Here is a 19,377-nt window from a genome sequence, read left to right on the forward strand (position 1 = left end):
TCATTCTCCTCTCTGTTGTTCATCCAAGTGTATTTCTGCCCTGTAGTCGCCAGATCACATAATTGGAGATTGGATATGACTTGTTGAAAGAGCTTTGCACCCAAAATACTGCCTTGTGAAAAAGAAAACTTTTCCTTATTGCTTAAGACCTGGTTGAAGTCCCCTATACAAAGCTAGCTAGGATGGGCAGAAGCTTTGAGGGAGGAAAGTTGTTGCCAAACCTCCTCCCTTCTAGCATGTTTAGGGTGACCATAAACAAAAGTAATAGAAATAGGGACGCCCTTATTATCCAAAAGGTCAATGTGAATCAAATGGTTAGATACAAAATTAATCCCAAGATTAGGTCTATGCATCCAAGCTAACACCAAACCCCCACTATAACCCACTCTAGGAACTTCCCATCCATCTAAGAAACCACATATAGTCCATACATCTTTAACTTTGCCTTCTACTAATTTAGTTTCCATAAGAAACATCAAATCAGGTTTGAACTTATGGGCTTTTTGTCGGCATTGTAGAATTGCAGAGGGTTTGCCCAAACCTCTACAATTCCAGCTTAGGATCCTCATGGCTGCCGAGGAAGCTGATTAGGGTTAGCTTCCCAACACTCTTTTGGATAGATTGGAGCTTCCACATTAGCATGACAAACAGAATCAATAGTATCAAATGAAGATTCAACGAAGACAACATTGGTACCTTACTTTAAGAAAAATCCACAGAGAAGTTTTTGGCGGATGTCCCTCCCTAGCCGCCCAAATTCAGTCCTGAATCTCTTCTTTGTAGACACTTGACTGCTACCCAAGACTTCCCTACACTGCAAAATAAGACTTTGACCTGGATCAGAAGCAACTGAAGCAGGAGAGTTGGCCTAGGCCAAGGTTTGTATTATCAATATTAAGAAAGTTACTTAGGCCAGTATCCAAGCTAACTATATGACTATGGGTAGTCTCCACTTGTGGTTCAACATCAACTAAGTATTGGGTCCAAGACTCATCCTGGCCCAAGACTTGAGTCCCTCTAATCCAAGGCCCAGCACTGGAGTTACTGACTTTAAACCTAAATCTATTTCTATCCACTCTTTGGACTAAATTGTCAATAAAAGGATCAGGAATCTCAGGTATTTGTCCCCTACTCCATGCATCCCTACGTACCTAATTAGGGCAGTCTTCATTGAGCCACACATTTACTACAACGCCATTTTTTACATTTTTTTTCTCTTTCAATTTGATAGTTACAACAAGGGTAGGAGATTTGAACCCTTATTGTCTTTGTTAAAAATATCAAAAGTGTTAGTTGAGTTACAAGGCTATTGGCTTGTTACATTCGTTGTTTTTATTTTATTTTATAAATTGTTATATTCATTGTTATGGTTATTATTATAAGACCATTCATATCCATCTTTGTAAAGTTTAACCAAATTTTACAATTAAAAAAATCACTCTTTCTATTTTAACTATCTATTGTTTTAATACTCCTTACCAAATGAGTCAAACCGGTTTGACCAATGGAACGATATATTTTGGTACCGGTTAATACCGGTGTACCGTTTCGGGTTTACTACTATTTTTTATATTTATAAATATATATTGTAATAAAAATAAAAGCTTACCATAAAACATTACTTCAGTTCTAAACAAATTATTCATGGTTTTAGACTTTAGACTTTTACATACTAAGAAAATAAATAATACTAATAAGTTAATGCAAATAAATTACCATTCTGCTCTTACAAAAATTCAAAAATTACAAAACTAAAATTAAAAAAAAAAAAAAAAACTTATTTCTGTACCGATTGATACGCCCAGTATCGGCTGAAACGCTCAAAATTGGATGGTATTTAAAGCGGTACAAAACGTTGACGTTTCGGTACCGGTGCATGGGGTAGGATTCTACTCAACGTGCCCAATAATTTCCCCTATATCTTACTCTTTATTTTTCAAGGCATCCTATTAAAATATTCTAATAATTCTATTTTTCCCCTCCAAACTTTCCCAACAATTTAAATTTTATAGTATAATGGTTGCAGACAAATGTTAGTGACTCAATGACACGCATGCACAACAAGATTAGCCACTGCCTGCCTCGGAGTAGTGACCCCCATGGCCAAATCGACCACTGTGGGACTCCACAAAGCAACCTTGATAACGCCATTGACACAACCCCAACAGCACCCCACACAAAGATCCCATTATGGTGCCCCAGATCAGCCACTTCTCGACAGACGCTAGTGACTTCCCACAACCAGAGTGTGAGAGAAAGGTTTATTCAGTGACTTCCCACAACAAAATTGGCCATAACGCTTTCATTAATTTTGAGAGAGAGAGAGAGAGACCTTTGTCTAACTAAGAGCATTCATATCAGCTCATGCAAAAATTCCTGTCTATTTTAGTATAAGAACCTACCTTTTTTATTTTACGTACTCACTTTTCAAAATACCATACATCAGATTATCTATTTTACACTATATTTTATTATAATATCAATTTTCTTAATTTTTTTTTAAATAAATATCTTTTGTTACACACAACAACTACCATTCAATCTCTTCATTCATCTTTGAGATATGTAAAAAAAAAAACAATTAAACACAAAATAAATAGTGTTTGTGTAAATTTATACAGTTACTATAACAAACTTGTAAATTTACATGATTATACATAGATTGATATAAGTCATTTTTGTGCAAAACTATGTAAAATGGATGTAAATGCTCTATACATGGTTTTTTTTTTTTTTGGGCACAATTTTGAACAGTAATGCAAAGCTGGGTGGGTTGTACAAAGTCTTTTATTTCTATTATGGTGTTTGCCAATTTGGCTAAAAACTTTTTTTTTTTTTTTGGCTGAGATTGGCTAAAAACAAATTACAAAAACTGCTAATTCGCTTATGTATTAACTATAATGACATCTCTATATATTCTAATATCAGATTCACCAAATCTTATTTTCTGATCTTCTATTTATTTATTCAAATCAAATTTATGCTTATCTTTTCAAGGCTATCTTTACTTACTATTCCTATAAAAGAAAATTGAAAAGACATTATTGTATAAAAGGAAATGACAAATCAACACCAGATTTTATTTCTTCCATGCCACCCTCACTTACTTACAAAATAGACTTACAATAAGACTTAATATGTGAAAAAAGATGGTATCAAGTGGTGGCAGAGCTAGGAAATTTTCTCACGGAGTGTATTTTTGTGTAATTTTTAGATTTATTATCAAATGTAAAAGAGATTAATTAAAATTTTCAAAAGTTGGGGGCTATGCTACTATGGCCCCCCTTGGCCCCTCTAGCTTCGCCTATATATCAAAGTAACTAAAATTGGCATTGAGATAAGATGCCCCTTCAACTATTTTTGCTCATTTAAAAAGCTATTTTGTTTTTATCTTCTTCTTTTTTCTCTCTATATATATATAGAAAGGTAAGACTTTTCTAGGGTAATTTATTTTTTTATTTACATAATTAATAGTTACAAAAAAGGTGAGAGATTTGAATTCTAGATATCATAGAAATACCAAAAAATCGTTAACCAATTAAACTACCCAAGGTAATTTCAACAATAAAAATTATGTTAACTTGGTGTCATGCATTGTTTTTGGAGGTTGACAAAGAAGATAAATTTAAAAAAAGAAAAGAAAAAAAAAAAAGAACGCTTTAATTTGGTTTCAGTGTTTCAACATATTGGATCTGATACAATTTAAACACATGTGTAAAATTAATCATGTGTCTACATCACATCTAGTGGAGCATTAGACTGAAGTTTTGCCCAAAGAAAAACTCAACTATAAAGCAAAATAAATAGACTATAATATGTTAGACTGTGATGTGATAGAATGTGACTGATTAACTATTATTTACACATAAATCTTTTTTTTTTTTTTTTACCGGTGGTACTTTATAACCTTACAATTGTAGTAAGTAGTTACGGAAATTTGTGTGATCTTAGACTTTTCCAATAAATAAATAGAGCTCTAAAATAGTAAGAGTTTGTAAAGGAGCTGGTATTTTGTGTGCCGCATGGAGCGGCCCTCTCACAATCGTGTGCGTCGGTAAGAATAATTTCCGTTTGTAAGATCTCATGTTTTTCTTTTTCAACGGGCCCATAGCCCACAACTGTCTGCGTCTCAAATCACCGTCCCAATCAAAACTAAAACACACATATCAAACCCAGATACAAATAACAACCAATCAAAATCGTCCAGCGTGGAACATTCGAGCCACTCAACTGGTATCTTTAACCAACCCCAATGAGTCAATCATTCTCAGTTTATATGTCAAGGGCCCTGATCTTTCCACGTCATCACGCGACCCCACACACTAACTGAAAGAATCCCTCACATAATTTTACTTTGACACGTCGACAGCAGCCATACTCGCACGTGCCAACTCCCTCAGCTCGCACGTGACAGGCAATCTATATAAGCACTCTACTATTAAACACCAAATAATAGGCACAGAGAGAGAGAGAGAGAGAGAGAGAGAGAGAAAGAAAGAGAAAGATTCGCCGGAATATTCCGAGATTTCAGGTTTGAATTTTTTCCCAAAAAAAAAAAAAATTCAATGGAAAATGAAATTATTAATTTTTACTTTGATTTTCGCTTTGTATTCCAAAGAATCTTTGAAAAAAAATTTTATTTCGAATTTTAATTCTTTGCTTTCCAAACATTTTCTCAGTAACCAAACAGGTACAAAGAGATTGATTTGATTTTCTTTTGTACTTGCTTATTACCATTTCTGATTAGATTTTGAATATGTACTAACAATTGGACAAACTGCAATATCAGCATGTAATGCATTTCTTTTTTCCAATTGTAATTTTCTCTGTAACCAAACAGAACATAACCATTTTCTGAGAAAAGTTCAGATTCTAGCTAGCTGAGCCATGTATTTCTATGTGATCAGCTAAGATATCATAACAAAGTGTAAAATTCACTAAATTTTGAACTTTTTTTTTTGTGTGTGTAGGCAAAAAGTGTTCTTCTAGGGTTTGCGCAGAATCGATTGTGTTTGTGTGCGTGATTTTTTGTGTTGTGATGCCGTACCGTGTTCGCGAGAATCTATTCATCGGCAACATCAGTGACGCGGCGGAGATTCTCCAAAACGGTAGCACCGAGATCACGCATATTCTCTCGGTCCTCAGCTCGGTTTCGATATCGTTTTTCTCCGAATGGCGCAGCAGTGTAGTTATTCCGGCTAAGGAAATCAAGAAGGTTTATGCTGGTGGAGGAGGTGGTGGTGGTGATGGTTGTTCAGGTTCCGTGGAGGAGGATTCAATTGCTGATGGAGGGGCCAAGAGTTCCTTGTCGCCGGATAAGATTTTGTACTCGTTGGAATACGCGGGCAAGGATTTGAAGCTCGTGAGGATGGCCGTGCCGATTAGAGATATGGAGAGTGAGGACTTGTTGGATTATTTAGATGTTTGTTTTGACTTCATTGATCGGAATCGAAAAGAGGGGTCTGTTTTGGTACATTGCTTCGCAGGCGTGTCAAGAAGGTATACTTTGTTTATATCTTTTCTTGTTATTGGGTTTACAGGTTTTAGGTAAAGTTGTTAACTTTTTATGTGGAAACGAAGTTGCTCTTAAACCCTGTTCTGTAATATGAGTGCTTAATGTGTGTTTCTTGTAGTGTGCTTGACTGCTTGATACCTGTATCTGTATTTGTGTACTGGGATTTTAGTGGGGTCTAAGATTAGGACATAAGATAGGAGTAGTTGGTGGTCTTAGGGATCAAACTGGGATTTGCAGTATTCCACAAAACGGGAGAGTTGTGATCATAAAATACTTAGCATCAAATCAAGATAAGAGAGAAAAACTGATGGAAAGTCTGAGCATAAAAGAGAAAAATAAGAAAAGTATAAAAAATTGACTAATAAATGCTACAAAAGCTAATTATGTATTCATACATGAATGTATAAAGCTTTGAAAAACTCCAAGTTGCAATAAATTAAAGAGAAATTTAGGTAACGGAAGTTCTCGAAAATTGTTTTGAGACAAGGCTAAATGAAATTACTAATGCTGGAATGCCGTTTATTTTATAGTCATGAAAATGATTATTTAACGCATTTGTGCCTTTTCACGAGTACATAGTTTTTAAGGCCTCATGATATCCTTAGTTTAAAACCATTTGCTAGCATCTTTGAGCCGTCCCATGGTACTCCTCCTTGTAATAACCTGGTGCGTAAAAAAAAAAAGTACACAGTTTATAAAATTATATGAACATTATAACAAGCAACATTATAAATTAGCAGAGGGAATATACTCAAATTTTACTTGATGATGTAATTCTACACCATTCTTCAACATTGTAGCTTGGTGATATGATTCTCTGACTAGTTAAGATTGTTAAAGAGCCTTTAACTTATCAAAGAAGGAAAAAATTTGTGAGATTCACTTAAAATTTAAAATAAATAAATAAATTTCCAGTAAATGTACGGCTATATGACTTGTCTTTCAAGTTCAACAATAAGATGGTTGAGTTGCATTCAAATACCAGTTTATGGGTCATATGATGAAAAGTTTGAATGAGTACCTGATTTTCAAGGCACAGAATTGAAGTTTTACTTATTAATTAAAAAATGGTAAAATACTATTTTGGTCCTTAAACTTTACCAAAGTTTTCTTTTCATCCCTAAACTATAAGAAATTTGTTTTTTGTCCCTAAAATATTGAAAATGTTTTCTTTTTTGTCCTTAAATTATACCAAAAGTTTGTTTTTAATCCTTAAATTATTGTAAAAGTTCCTTTTTCACCCCCATCTCTAAGCTATTAAAAAAAAAGTCTTTACAAAGTTTAAGGATGAAAATAGAACTTTTTAAAGTTTAGGGACTAAAAACAAACTTTTAGTAAAGTTTAAGGACCAAAATAGTATTTTACCCATTAAAAAATGGTTTACTTGCTACTATATTTTATTTCTTGCTTCTTCTTATAATCCTCAGTGCATTCGAGGGAAGTGTTTGTTATATTCTCAGCCTAGTATAAAATGTCAGATTTTTTTTTGTTAGTATAAAATGACAGAAATTGTCCAGAAGAGACCTACATTGAATAATAGGTTTTCTGGTTTACTGAATTGTCGAGTCTTGGGGGTTTACACTCTTCTTTGCATGTTTGCAGTGCAGCTATCATTACAGCATATCTGATGAGAACTGAACATTTATCTCAAGAAGGTGTGAACAAATCCATTGTTTATTTGAAGTTTTGTCGGTCCACAAATTGGTATATGCCTTTGGCTTCTAGTTTTATTTACAATGCTTTTGTTGGCCTTCTTGTCTAATGAGATTGAAAATATTATGCTTTTGATGGCCCCTTTTTTTTTCATACACATCCCTGCAGAGGCTCTGGAATCCTTAAAGCAAAGCTGTGAATTTGTTTGCCCCAATGATGGTTTTATAGAGCAGGTTATGCTATAAAATGCTTTATTGCCTGGTGATTTTAAGGGGTAATTTCCAATATATCTAGCCTCACAGAAATATATTATTTCCTTCTTCTTATGGCAGTTAAAGATGTTTGAAGAAATGGGCTTCAAGGTTGACCGTGCAAGCCCCATATACAAGCGCTTTCGACTGAAAGTATTAGGTACATATTTGCTCCCCCCCCCACCCCCCCCCCCCTTCTTTTCTTTTCTTTTCTTTTTTTTTTCTCCTTTTGTCAAGCTTTATATGCTTAAAGGCATTTTTTACCGTTGCCCTTGCCCCTGTAGCTTAGTAGTACTTCTCCTTGTAAAGGAGGTCTGAGATTTGACCCACCGTAGGTGTGGTTTTCTGAGCCTTGTAGGATGATGCATTAAAAAGCTACATAAAATCAGGGGTAGTTATTTTTCTCTAATTTTCAGGTAAGTTAAACGTTCACCCTAGTGGGTCTTGAACCCACATCTTCACTCTCAAGCACCTTTCATACAGATGGAAGAGGTGCCATTTAAGCTAGAGCTCATTGGCTTTCTGGTTTAAGGTCTACTGCTTTATAAATATTCTTTTTTTTTTTACAAGAACTTGATAAATATTATTGAGAATGAAAAATAAAGGTTTATTACCTGATAATGATGCATCCAAATTTTGTCATATAAAAGTTATTTGTGTCTGGTTGGCTTTAGAAAATCATGGAAGTTCCATTCATCTCGGGACATAGGCAACAGAGACAGAAGGCTATAATTCTATAAGTAGATTCTGAAATGATGTTGTTGCCAATTACAGATACCACTATATGGCTGGGTATACGTTGGTGTGCAGTGTCATGAGTCTCTTGTAATCATACAGTTATGATTGAGTGATATTAAGGAGCAATGCTATCCGACAAGTCCTATGGTTTTATGCATTAAGCATTGTGAGGCCATTGTATAAAAGTTTTATCTTTTAAACAGCCCATGAGACATGAACATTGCATTTTTGGGATACATCAATTAGTTCAAAAGCCATATTGCTTAGATTTACAACTGATGCGACATGAGCAAAGCATTTTGGGAGGAGACTGGAAATGCGTGGAATTCTTTTATGTATACTCCTCTTCAGAGGGGTGGATGTTGCATTCTTTTTCATAGGTAAATTTTAAAGTGCAAATCTCTTTACTATTTACATGTAACTGATACCTGGTTGCACATGGGTAACCTTTGAGAACCTGTTTGCCCCAAATCATGTGAACCCTAACATTAGTTCTATCCCTTGTTCTCTTTTTTTATTCTTTAATGAAATTATTTACTGATAAAAATAATTAAAAAATGTAGTTCCATCCCTAGTCATATAGACAGAAATAAGCCTCCAATAGTTTCATTCATTTGCAAATGCTGAATTCGAAAGGTAAGATAAGATAATCATTTCCTTTGTTGTTACTTATGCCCTTCACCTATAAAATGGCAAATCTGTTCATCCTCCCAATTGAACAACTTTATTATGTTTTAGTTTGTTCATAGCATATTTACCATTTTTTCACAGGGTATTCAAATCTAGATCTATTTCATCTCGACTCCGGGGCATTCTATTAGCTGCCAATTTCCTGCCCTGAATTTGATATTTTTCTTATATTTGTACTAGAAATACCACTTAGTCCTCTGAAAATATCAGGGTCTAGAATTAAAGCTTGAGTGGTCTATAGAGCAACAAAAGACCCTAATTCTCTTGCTGTTGATGAAGAATTCTTTTGGTGCAACATGGTCCATTTTTGAAATTGTGTCTAACAACTTGGATGTAGATTTTTGCCTTTAAGATTCTTTCAGTAGTGAGCATAATTGTAAGTTTAAGTTAATTTAATCTAGGTATTGTACTTTTGGATTTTTCTATTGTTATTGCTCTTTTTATTTGTTGAGATTGAGACTGAATGATAAGGTTTTCTTCTGTTTTCAAATGTTAATCGTTGAAAGGTCCTCTCTCCCATGGTTTCAGGTGAATCTTATAACCGTGGGGAGAAGATAGAAAGTTCTAAATTTGGGGCAGATCCTGGTTTGGCTACAGAAGTTTCCTCAGAAGTGGAAGTAGCTTCAAATTTAGGAAATAATCGTACTCCTGCATACCGCTGCAAGAAATGCCGAAGAGTTGTTGCACTGCAGGAGAACGTTGTAGATCACATTCCGGGTGAGGGTGAGACATCCTTTGAGTGGCGCAAGCGGAAAAGTGGCAACCCATATAACAAGTCTGAAGAGTCTGAGTGTTCATCCATTTTTGTTGAGCCTCTACAATGGATGACGGCAGGTAAATTATTATTTCAAACTTTCTGATTCTTGGACTATAAAATGATTGTTTCTTGGAGGTTATTAACTCATACAAATCAGATAAGCAACTAATGTACGGTAAAATTACATTTAGCATTTGAAATTTCTCCTCTAGAGACTGGGTTATAGAATAACATTTTGTAAGCAGATCATTTACTCCTGGTAAAATTTTGGGTCTAAAAGTAAATTAAAGGAAAAAAAAAAAAGGTCCCCTCACGAGTTCTGTACAAGGGATCCAAGGTCACTTTTGTTCAAACCAGTTTGTTTGACTAACCAAACTTGGCAAAATAAGCATTATTATCATTGATGGCATCTTAGGGTTTCACGTAATCTATTATGTACATAGACATGTTTAAAATAATTAAACTTTTGATAGTTATTTCTTGTCATCCAGTTAAAGAAGGTGCAATGGAGGGCAAGTTGTCCTGTGCTCACTGTGAAGCTCGCTTGGGTTTCTTCAATTGGTCAGGCATCCAATGCAGTTGTGGGAGCTGGATCACCCCAGCCTTTCAGATCCATAAAAGCCGAGTGGACATCAGCACTGTCTAAAATTTGTCAACAAAAACATTTGTCGAGAAAAGTTTCTTACCAATCCTGCAACAGTAGAAGTGCGCAGTATCTTTCCAGTAATAAATTTAGAAACTCAGATACAGCTAAAACAAGGTACATAGTTTCCAAGTCAACCTGAAACTATAGAAGAAAGAGAGGCCTCCTAAAGCCTTTTTTTGGATTTGCTGCAGTAGGAGATCGAAGCTTTGAGTAGAATGCTGTCTTGCATGTCTGGTATACGTTATGATTTTGATATGATTGGGGTTTGACCAACATGCAGACTAGTTTTCTTTATTGTTTGAATATCATGTTGTTATTGAGGTTCATATTTTAGGCAATTTTTTTGGCATGGAGATGTGGAAGACATTCAAGGGTAAAACTATGTTAATGGGGAAGCTCTGCTATCCAATATTTCTAAAGAATGATTGTCAATTTCTTGGGAGATTCCTTTGTTTTTCATCACGTTATCTTCCTTTGTTATAGCTACCTAATGTATATAAGTGAATGAAAAATTTGGTGATCTTTTCTTGTCTTGAAACGCACCTTCTCCCACCCCCTCCCCCTCTTTCAAGAGCGATACATATACTAAACACACAGTAAGTATAAAAGGAGTATTTAGATACTCAGCTATCAATTATCAGATAATTTATTTTGGAGAGAGAGAGAGAGAGAGAGAGAGAGAGATGCCCAATGAAGAGCTTTTCATGAATTTAAAAGATAAGATGAGCACATCTAGAATCAAATCTATGCCTAAGTACCAACCCTTGGATACAATTCAATTAAATTGATTAATTAATAATTCATTTCTATGGAAAAAAAAAAAAAGCAAAAAAAAAAACTTAAGAGAATGATTTGAATTTCAGTTTTTGGTTTAAATGGTTTGAATAAAGCATGAAAAATATGAGGTTTTTTTCTTTTTTCTTTTTTATTTTTTTCCCCCTGTTAATTGAAATTTAGATCTGATTTGCTTAAAGGCACAATGCAATCCAAGGCTAAAGATGATCCTAGCGGCGGAGGTGAAGGGTAGTATTTTTTAGAAAGTATTGACAATTTTTTTTTGGTTGAGAATAAACGGCAGAATTTTATTCAAAGAAACTATTGATAATTGTGACACAATCAAATACAAATAAACTCAATTTCCTTCAAAATTCAACTAATTTTGGAAGGAATTGTACTTTGTATGGAGTTCGTTCATTTAGGTTCAATAGAAATGAGATTCTCAACCCAAAAAAAAAAAAAATGTTAGCTAACTGCTTTCTTTTCCAAAATTATGTTACGTACTATTCATTATCCAGAGCGAAGACGTGCATCCATCACATTTAATAAGGCAGCTAATTTAAGAGATTTTGTTCCCTTTTAGCTGCTTCAGTCTCTTCTCCTTTCTCTATATATATGAGCATAAACCCTCGTTGTAACATACACTAAGAAATAGAGATAGAAACGGAAAAAAAATTGAGAAACAGATAACAAAGAAAGATATATGTATTCAGTGTTAGAAACGTAATGGATGACCACTAGAGAAGAAATAATTCAGATATAATCTTACTCTCATATTCCCTTTTCTTGTCTTTATGTTTCCTCTATTTTACAACAGATTATGTATTTTCCAGATTGTTCCTTTGAAGCAAAACTAGTCCAAATCAAAAAAGGTCACACATGGCTAAATATATTGGCAGCATGCTATATTATTGAGGAAAGCTCATGGTGGCGTATAGGAGATGGATGATGTGCGAATATGGATTGAAAAATGGCTCTAACCTTCCACACTTATAGGCCAGTATTGCCTCGGAAGATTTTGATGAAGGATGGTTTAGTTTTTGGGTTGATTGATGAAAGTTTAAGATAGTGGAAAACAAGACTTGTGGATGCGATTCTTGCCTCATGAAGATAAAACGATATAGAGAATTCCTCTAACAATCTTATCTAGGTAAGAAATACAACTGGCATATTAATTGGGTTTTGAGAGGACAACGTAACGAGCCAGTTGTAGCATATGATCTGAATTTTGCAAGCACCAAATAAAATTATGAACTTTTTATGTCAAGTGAAAAAAGTCTAAAGACTTAATTGTATCGAATTATACGTCACAATGAACCTAACTATGTTATATATAGAGATTTGGACATATTAGGGCGAAGTCAAAAATATTTGTTTGGGAGGGCCAATTTGTGTTGCTAATTTATTAGTCTATACAAACTTTCATATACATACACAAACACATACATCTATACACATACACAAAAATTAGTATATTTCATAATGAATCCTTAAAATTAAATGTTTCATAGAATTAAATTAATCTTACACCATCTTCCATAGTAAAATCCTTACAATTTTCATTTTCAATATAAGTTACCAAATTGTCTACAATTGTGAGTAAAAAAATTTCAATTAAATTAATGTAGTGTTCAGAGACATGAATGATCCAAAATTTTAAGAAATACGAGAACACATTTTACCATATAAAATGAATTTGAGAAACAATACTTTCTCTATAACTACCAGACAAATTGGACAATTTTTTTAAGAACATTATTGGACCAACTCAAATAATTGGGGGTGCCAAGTCCCATTTTTTAGGGCTAATTATTTCAATATTAAATATTTCTATATAGTAAAAAGAAAATTTCAAAAAATTTGGGGGGCCATGGCCCCCTACCCTAACTTGTAGCTCCGCCCCTGGAACATATATTAATGAGGAAGTTGGGAATGTGGTAATTGAGAGTTGGAGAAGGTATATCTTGTACCCACTGCATGCAACAAGTCTCTCACAACATGTGAGTCTCACTAGCATGTGGGGCCCACATGTGAGATAGCTCACTGTATACAACAGAAGAGAGGTATGGGTTGTGTGGGAGCTGGGAAAATGGTAGTTGAGAAAATACATTAATAGAGAAAGATATATTATCGTTAGCACTCTACCTCAAATTTGAAGGTAGAAGCGTAATGATGTCTTAGTTTGGACTTTGGAATAACCTTAGGTTGTGAAGAACCCTTGAATAAAGTCTTGAAAGAAAAAAAAAAGACCATGGAAGTGACCAAATTGATCGGATTTCATGGAGATGTTGACGTCAGAAGAATGCATGAAGAAAGTTGGGAAGGTGGGAAGGTGGTAGTTAGGAGTTGGGAAAATACATTAATGAGGAAAGATATATAATTACCTTCAACATCGAGCATGCAAAGTTTAGAAGAAGGTGGCTACGGAATATGGATAATTTGTGTGTTCTACGCCAAAATGATGTTGTGCTCTGGCATTGCCCTAGCCAAATATGGATAGCTAGCTAGAAGTAGAAGCCTTTTGGAGCACCCGGCCACACCAGATGCATTTCAAAAAGCTAGTTTGGGATGTGGCAAGGAGTTGGAAAATGCTCTTTTTCATGGCTCGTAAAATTTGGGGAAAGAATCCATTCCAATTGAATCATTCAATTAGCTAGATATTTAACACGTGACATTTAAAAAGAGATTCAATTGGAATAGATCTTTTCCGAAAATTTGAAACTTACAGATTTGGAAACTAGTGGGTGAAATTTATAGTAGAGACAGTATAAGAATGTGTGGAAGATTTCTGGCCAACGGTGAAGAGCCCACAATAGGTGCAGTATACTAGACCAAATATATGGATCATGGAACCTCCCTCCTCAAGGGTGGTACAAAATTAATTTATCAGAAGTTTGACTTGGAAGAGAAGCAATTCAAGACATGCACATGTTCTACAATATGATGCAAAAAACAAAGTATAGTACGGCATCCTTCCAAAGGTCAAAAAGCTAGGTTACTCGCCCCAAGAGGGGTGGCCCAGTTGGTGTGAGATCCCGCGTGCATGCATGAGATCTCTCATTCGAGACATGGCGGGTACCATGTGAGGGGTGGGTTCCTAGCATGCATTACGCCTCATCCGCTGGCTCTCTTGAGGTGCTAGAGTGAGGTATGTGGCATCTCGGTCACAGTAACTATGGCTTAATCCAACATTCCCTAGCGAGAGGTACCCCTATTAGGTTACGCCCTAGGGGGTAAGCCACATATGGTCGCCCCCGCTCCCCCCCCCCCCCCCCCCATCCCCCCTTTTTATTCAGCAAATAAAAAAAAGAAGCTAGGTTACTCTGCACGGTACAATTTCAAAGTTCCAAAACCCTCTTGCTCCTATCTCATTCATCCAGCACCCCTATGGATGTGCATTTTCAATTATCAACCTGCCAGCCAACTCTAAGCAATATGCACGCTGATGTTTGCCTCCGGTTATTGTGGGAAAAAAATTCACCACCTTTTGCCAATAGGAGTTAGCATCTTCTCCAACATGAAGGGGGTAGATGGGGAGAGAGAGGATTTTGCTTTGGAACTATACAAACACAGTTGTAGTACTATAATACTGTCCCAAATTGTTAGATTTATTTAGAAAATCCAACTTTCTAAAGGAACATTATTTAATGCATTATCTATTAGTTAAAAAGGTAAAGATTTTCAAAACTATCATCATCGATTCAAACTATAGAAAAAGAATGGCATTGACTTTTTAAGTAAAGTAAATGGAAAAATATGAATTTTATTTATTAATTTTAGAAAAATGACTTCATTTCGGGATATCTCAAAATGTAATGGAGGATCAATAATTCGGGACGGAGAGAGTAGAACACGATCCTTTCATAGAGAGAGAGAGAGAGTTAATTAGAGTAGAAACCATCTGTTTTTGAGTGTTTTCACTAGAACATTATGGAGACAAGTATTGAAATTGTGTTCTTGCACTATGAGATTAAGGGAAGAAGGTTTCAAATGAAGCTATGTAAGATCGCTTAGGCTACTACTATGTACCATATATGGCTGCAACGAAAAACAAGATTCATACTGGCAATGTCAACAGCATTTTTCGAGCTATTAAAAATGATGTTAGGAGGAGGGTCGGTTTTTGTTAAAACAAGAAGAAATTACACATGCATTTAACCCAGAGTTGCGTTCTGAAGCAACATAGCAAACCAATCCAAAAGCTTGTTGGCAATGAGCATGCTATACTCATATACTCAGTTTTAGGGTTCTCTCTGAACAATCTAAATTTAATTTTCAGATTTTGTTTTTCAAATAATCCAGAACAAAAGATAAATAGATTCACAATAACTTAAATCACAGCATCACAAACATAAATATTCTAGAAATTAGTTTGTATGTGCTTACAAACCAGAATATATACCAAATTGTATTTGGCCACCAAATAAGTCTAAACACCACTTCTACCCATTTCTTTCAACTAAACAGAGGGTATTAGAGAAAACAAAATCAACTAAAGTCTGTCATTACACGTAACAAAAATAGGTCGAGAATAAAAACGAGGTTTGTCCTTACCAAATGTCAGGGGCAGGATTTTTCTGATTTCCATGTTAAACAGTCCCACATCGTGGCCTCCATATGCCTTCGTAAAGAACTTTCGCCAAACCCAATGGTCATCGGTAAAGTAGATGCAATCACTTATGCTAGGGAGAATGCTTGTAGGAAAGCGCCTGGAGAAGGAGTTGCTGTCACCAACAAAAAAAGTATGACCTTCCAAGTGTGTCACTTCCTCCCAAGCTGATGCATTGAAGTTGAACTTGTAGACAAAGAAAGATGTAGTCTCAAACATCCTCTCTGAAGGAATAAGAAACCCGTTACGAAAAACTCCATAAAGATTTCCCAATGACTCCACCAAATATATTTTTAGGTGTGCCCCTACATCTTGTGGATGATCAGCAATAACTTGGACCATAGGAGCAACAGGTTCAAAGCGAACCAACTTGCCATTGTCACAAAGTGCATATATTTGACCATTAATATGTGCAACATCCTTGAATTTCAAATTCTCTGGATTGGGAACAACAACCCACTTACCTCTTCTTCTTCTGTTCAAAGCAACTCTAGTAAAAGCCAAACTATTCATAGGGCCAAAAATTGCGATGACAAGGAATGTTGACTCATAGGAAGGGTCCTTTAGAAGAATGAATTTGTGTACAAGGCAAAACCACTCTTCTCTAGGAGCCTGTCTTCGAATTGTGCACAGTGGTAGAAGATTAATTCGCTTTCCTTTTATACGGTGCACAAGTTGGGTTACATAACGAGGGCCCAAGGTTACAACCCAGCCATGTTGAGATCCCCAAATACGTTTTCCGTGGACTTCAGATAGTTGTAAACGATGACGACTGTTGTCATAGAGGCTAAATAAAGTTCGCATGTCAGTTAATAGTGGCTCGGAAAGCATCAGCAGAGGAAGAGTTCCTCTACTAGTGCTCGAAAGAGTAAGTTGCCAACTTTTGCTAACCCCTTTAGCCGCTATTTTATCTTTGTAAGTAGGCAATCGATTTTCAATTTCACGAACAATATCTGGGGGAAGATTGGACAGGTCTATCCCGGCTAGCATTCGATTTACATTTTCACGAACAATATATTGGGGGAGATGGGACAGGACCGACAGGTCTATCCCGGCTTGATAACAATAAATAGAACCGTCATATAAATACCAGTGACCCTCTTTTATTCTATTCTTTTTTATAAAATCAACAGGGTGCAGCTTGTGTCCAGTGCAATGGCCAGTGCCATTGGACTCGTTGAGATGCAGACACGTGGCCCGTGGCCACGTACCGAAGACTTGGCATATATCTCTGTCCAAAAGGGTCTAGCGGCCACTGGCCACGGGATAGAAACCGGACCCAAATCAATAATGCCAGAACTAATTCTTTTTTCTTTTCTTTTTTTGACTGAGCCAGAACATATTCTTTTTTTTTTTTTTTGACTGAGCCAGAACTAATTCTTTGAGGTTTCTCAAAAAAAATAAAATAAAATAAAATAAAAAAAGAAAACAAAAAGAAAAAGAAAAGATAAGAACTAATTATTTGAGGTATGCCAAGAACACCCCCAATGGTCAAGCTCCTGGTGCTACCCTCAGCCGAGTATTTGAATTTAATGAAACCATAAATAGATATCAATACTGAAGAAAGAATGCAGCAGATTACAGCGCAAGCAATGGCCTTACCATCCTGGAGGAGGGTCCTAAGAAAGTCAAGTGAAGCAGTTACTGACCTCATTGGATGAGTCACTACTGTCACTCTGTGTTTGACGATGAAAGCAACAAAACAAAACCGATCACTATCACTACCTCCAAGTGCCGATATTATGATAGATCAACAAGAAATTCAAACCGATCTGGAGCTAAGCCTTAGCCTGCTGTATTAATTGCTGCATGTGTCTGTTAATGGATGAGCAGAGTGGAACCTAATGGGCAATTACAACGAGATGGTTTTTGGTAAAGTGTTTTAGGCTTGGGTTTTCATCTTAAAATAGCAGAAAACCATGTAATGTCATTGGCTGCCCACTACCCACTATTTGCGTCATTTAACCAATCAGGACTCAGCGGGTGAATGGCAAACTGGGCCCACCTTATGTTATAGTATTACTTTGGAAAAATGATTTGTGTAAAAGACCTATATACCATTTTTTGATGAATAAAATTTATAAATATATATATATATATATATATAAATGATATATTCATTATAAATTCAAAACAGATTCAACTAATAACTAATTTATGTTTCTCAAAAAAAAAAAAAATGACTAATTTAATCATCACATAAATAGTAAAATTTTAACAAGCTAAGTAAATAAATTGAATAAACATATGCTTATAAGTTATAACATGCAGGTTCAAATTGACTAAACTCAAAAGTGATAATACATGACATATAACTCAAAATAATAATTTTCTTTTCATCACCTTGCCTTATCAACTTCATCTAAGTCAATTTTATCATCATATTTATCATCTTACAAATTTATTTCTTCATTGAAATTTTCTTCATCATCATCAATATTTACTATATTTTCTTGTTCTTATGTTTTAATAATTTAAAAAAAAAAATTCTTCTTGGCATTTTATTAGCTTCTTAGAATTATAACAATAATGACAAAATAAAAATAATTACATTATCATTTAATACCCTACTCATAGTTTACAAAAGAAAAAATTGCAAATATGAAAGTGAAGTGTCCAGTGTATAAATTTTGTATGTGAGAGAGAGAGAGAGAGAGAGAGAGAGAGAGAACCCTATGGACAAAATTATTTAATACTTCAAGAGTACCATAAATGCGTACTCATCCCTCTTACATAAATTATGAGTCCCACCATAAATTTAAGAGAAATGATATGTCCACAACATTTTTACAACATTTTTACAACAAATCCTAAGTGGCAGGATGTTACTGGTTGTTATTGTTGGGGCAAAAAAGTAATCTTAGTGTTAGGTTCAAATTTGAACCAATAACAACTAACCATCTATGATTTGTTGTAAAAATGTTGTGGACGTAGCACCTCTCTAAATTTAATTAGTAAAATTCACAATTACGTGAAAGAAAGAAATATACATTTATGGTACTCTGACAGTATTCTATAATTACCCCCTATGAACATGTTATTTTATTCGGCTCAATTAAATAACCTAATAATTTTGTATTAAACACAAGTCTAACAACTTGTTGAATTCAAATAAAAACACAAATTTTAACCAAAACAAAATCAAAATCAAAATAAAAAACCTATTTCAAAACGACATTTATGTATCATAAGATACATACAATTTTATGTTACAATACAATGTATACAATACTCACCACTAAACAATGTTGTGCTCTAGCTTTGTCCATAGCCAAATATGGATAACTAGCTAGAAGTAGGAGCCTCATGGATTACCCACATCAGACATATTACAAAAGGATAGTTTGGGAAGTGTCAAGGAGTTGGAAAATGCTCTTTGCCATGGCTCGGAAAATTTGGGGGAAAATATTCCTTCCAATTGAATCTTTCAATTCCCTCATATTTTTAGCTAAATCTGCAACACGTGACATTTATTTTAATTTTTAAATACCACATGTCTTACATTTAAATAAAAATATTGGAGGAATTTAAGAGATTGAATTGGAATATATCTTTTTCCAAAAATTTGAAACTTACAGATTTGGAAACTAGTGGGATGAAACTTAAAGCTGAGACAGTAGAAGAATGTATGGAAGAACTCTGGCTAGAGGAGAAGAGCCCACAATAGGTCCAGTATACTAGACCAAATACATGGATCATGGAACCTGCCTCCTCAAGGGTGGCACGAAATTTATTTATCTG

The 19,377-nt window shown here is 34.9% G+C and overlaps 2 protein-coding genes across 2 annotated transcripts; one reads left to right on the forward strand and one right to left on the reverse strand.

Annotated features, from left to right (window-relative positions):
- The first annotated feature begins 4,429 nt into the window (after positions 1 to 4,429).
- Positions 4,430 to 10,788, forward strand: LOC142610835 (uncharacterized). Its single transcript, XM_075782780.1, has 7 exons — positions 4,430 to 4,531; positions 4,971 to 5,499; positions 7,118 to 7,170; positions 7,337 to 7,401; positions 7,501 to 7,579; positions 9,376 to 9,681; positions 10,096 to 10,788. The coding sequence occupies exons 2-7, from the start codon at positions 5,039 to 5,041 to the stop codon at positions 10,248 to 10,250; spliced, it is 1,119 nt and encodes a 372-aa protein (XP_075638895.1). The 5' UTR covers positions 4,430 to 4,531; positions 4,971 to 5,038; the 3' UTR covers positions 10,251 to 10,788.
- Positions 10,789 to 15,353: 4,565 nt separating this feature from the next.
- LOC142609685 (uncharacterized) lies at positions 15,354 to 17,552 on the reverse strand. Its single transcript, XM_075781340.1, has one exon. It carries the CDS (start codon positions 16,624 to 16,626, stop codon positions 15,520 to 15,522), a length of 1,107 nt encoding a protein of 368 aa, XP_075637455.1. The 5' UTR covers positions 16,627 to 17,552; the 3' UTR covers positions 15,354 to 15,519.
- Between the last annotated feature and the right edge of the window lie 1,825 nt (positions 17,553 to 19,377).

Source organism: Castanea sativa, chromosome 9, assembly GCF_040712315.1.
Source record: "Castanea sativa cultivar Marrone di Chiusa Pesio chromosome 9, ASM4071231v1".
Taxonomy (NCBI): domain Eukaryota; kingdom Viridiplantae; phylum Streptophyta; class Magnoliopsida; order Fagales; family Fagaceae; genus Castanea; species Castanea sativa.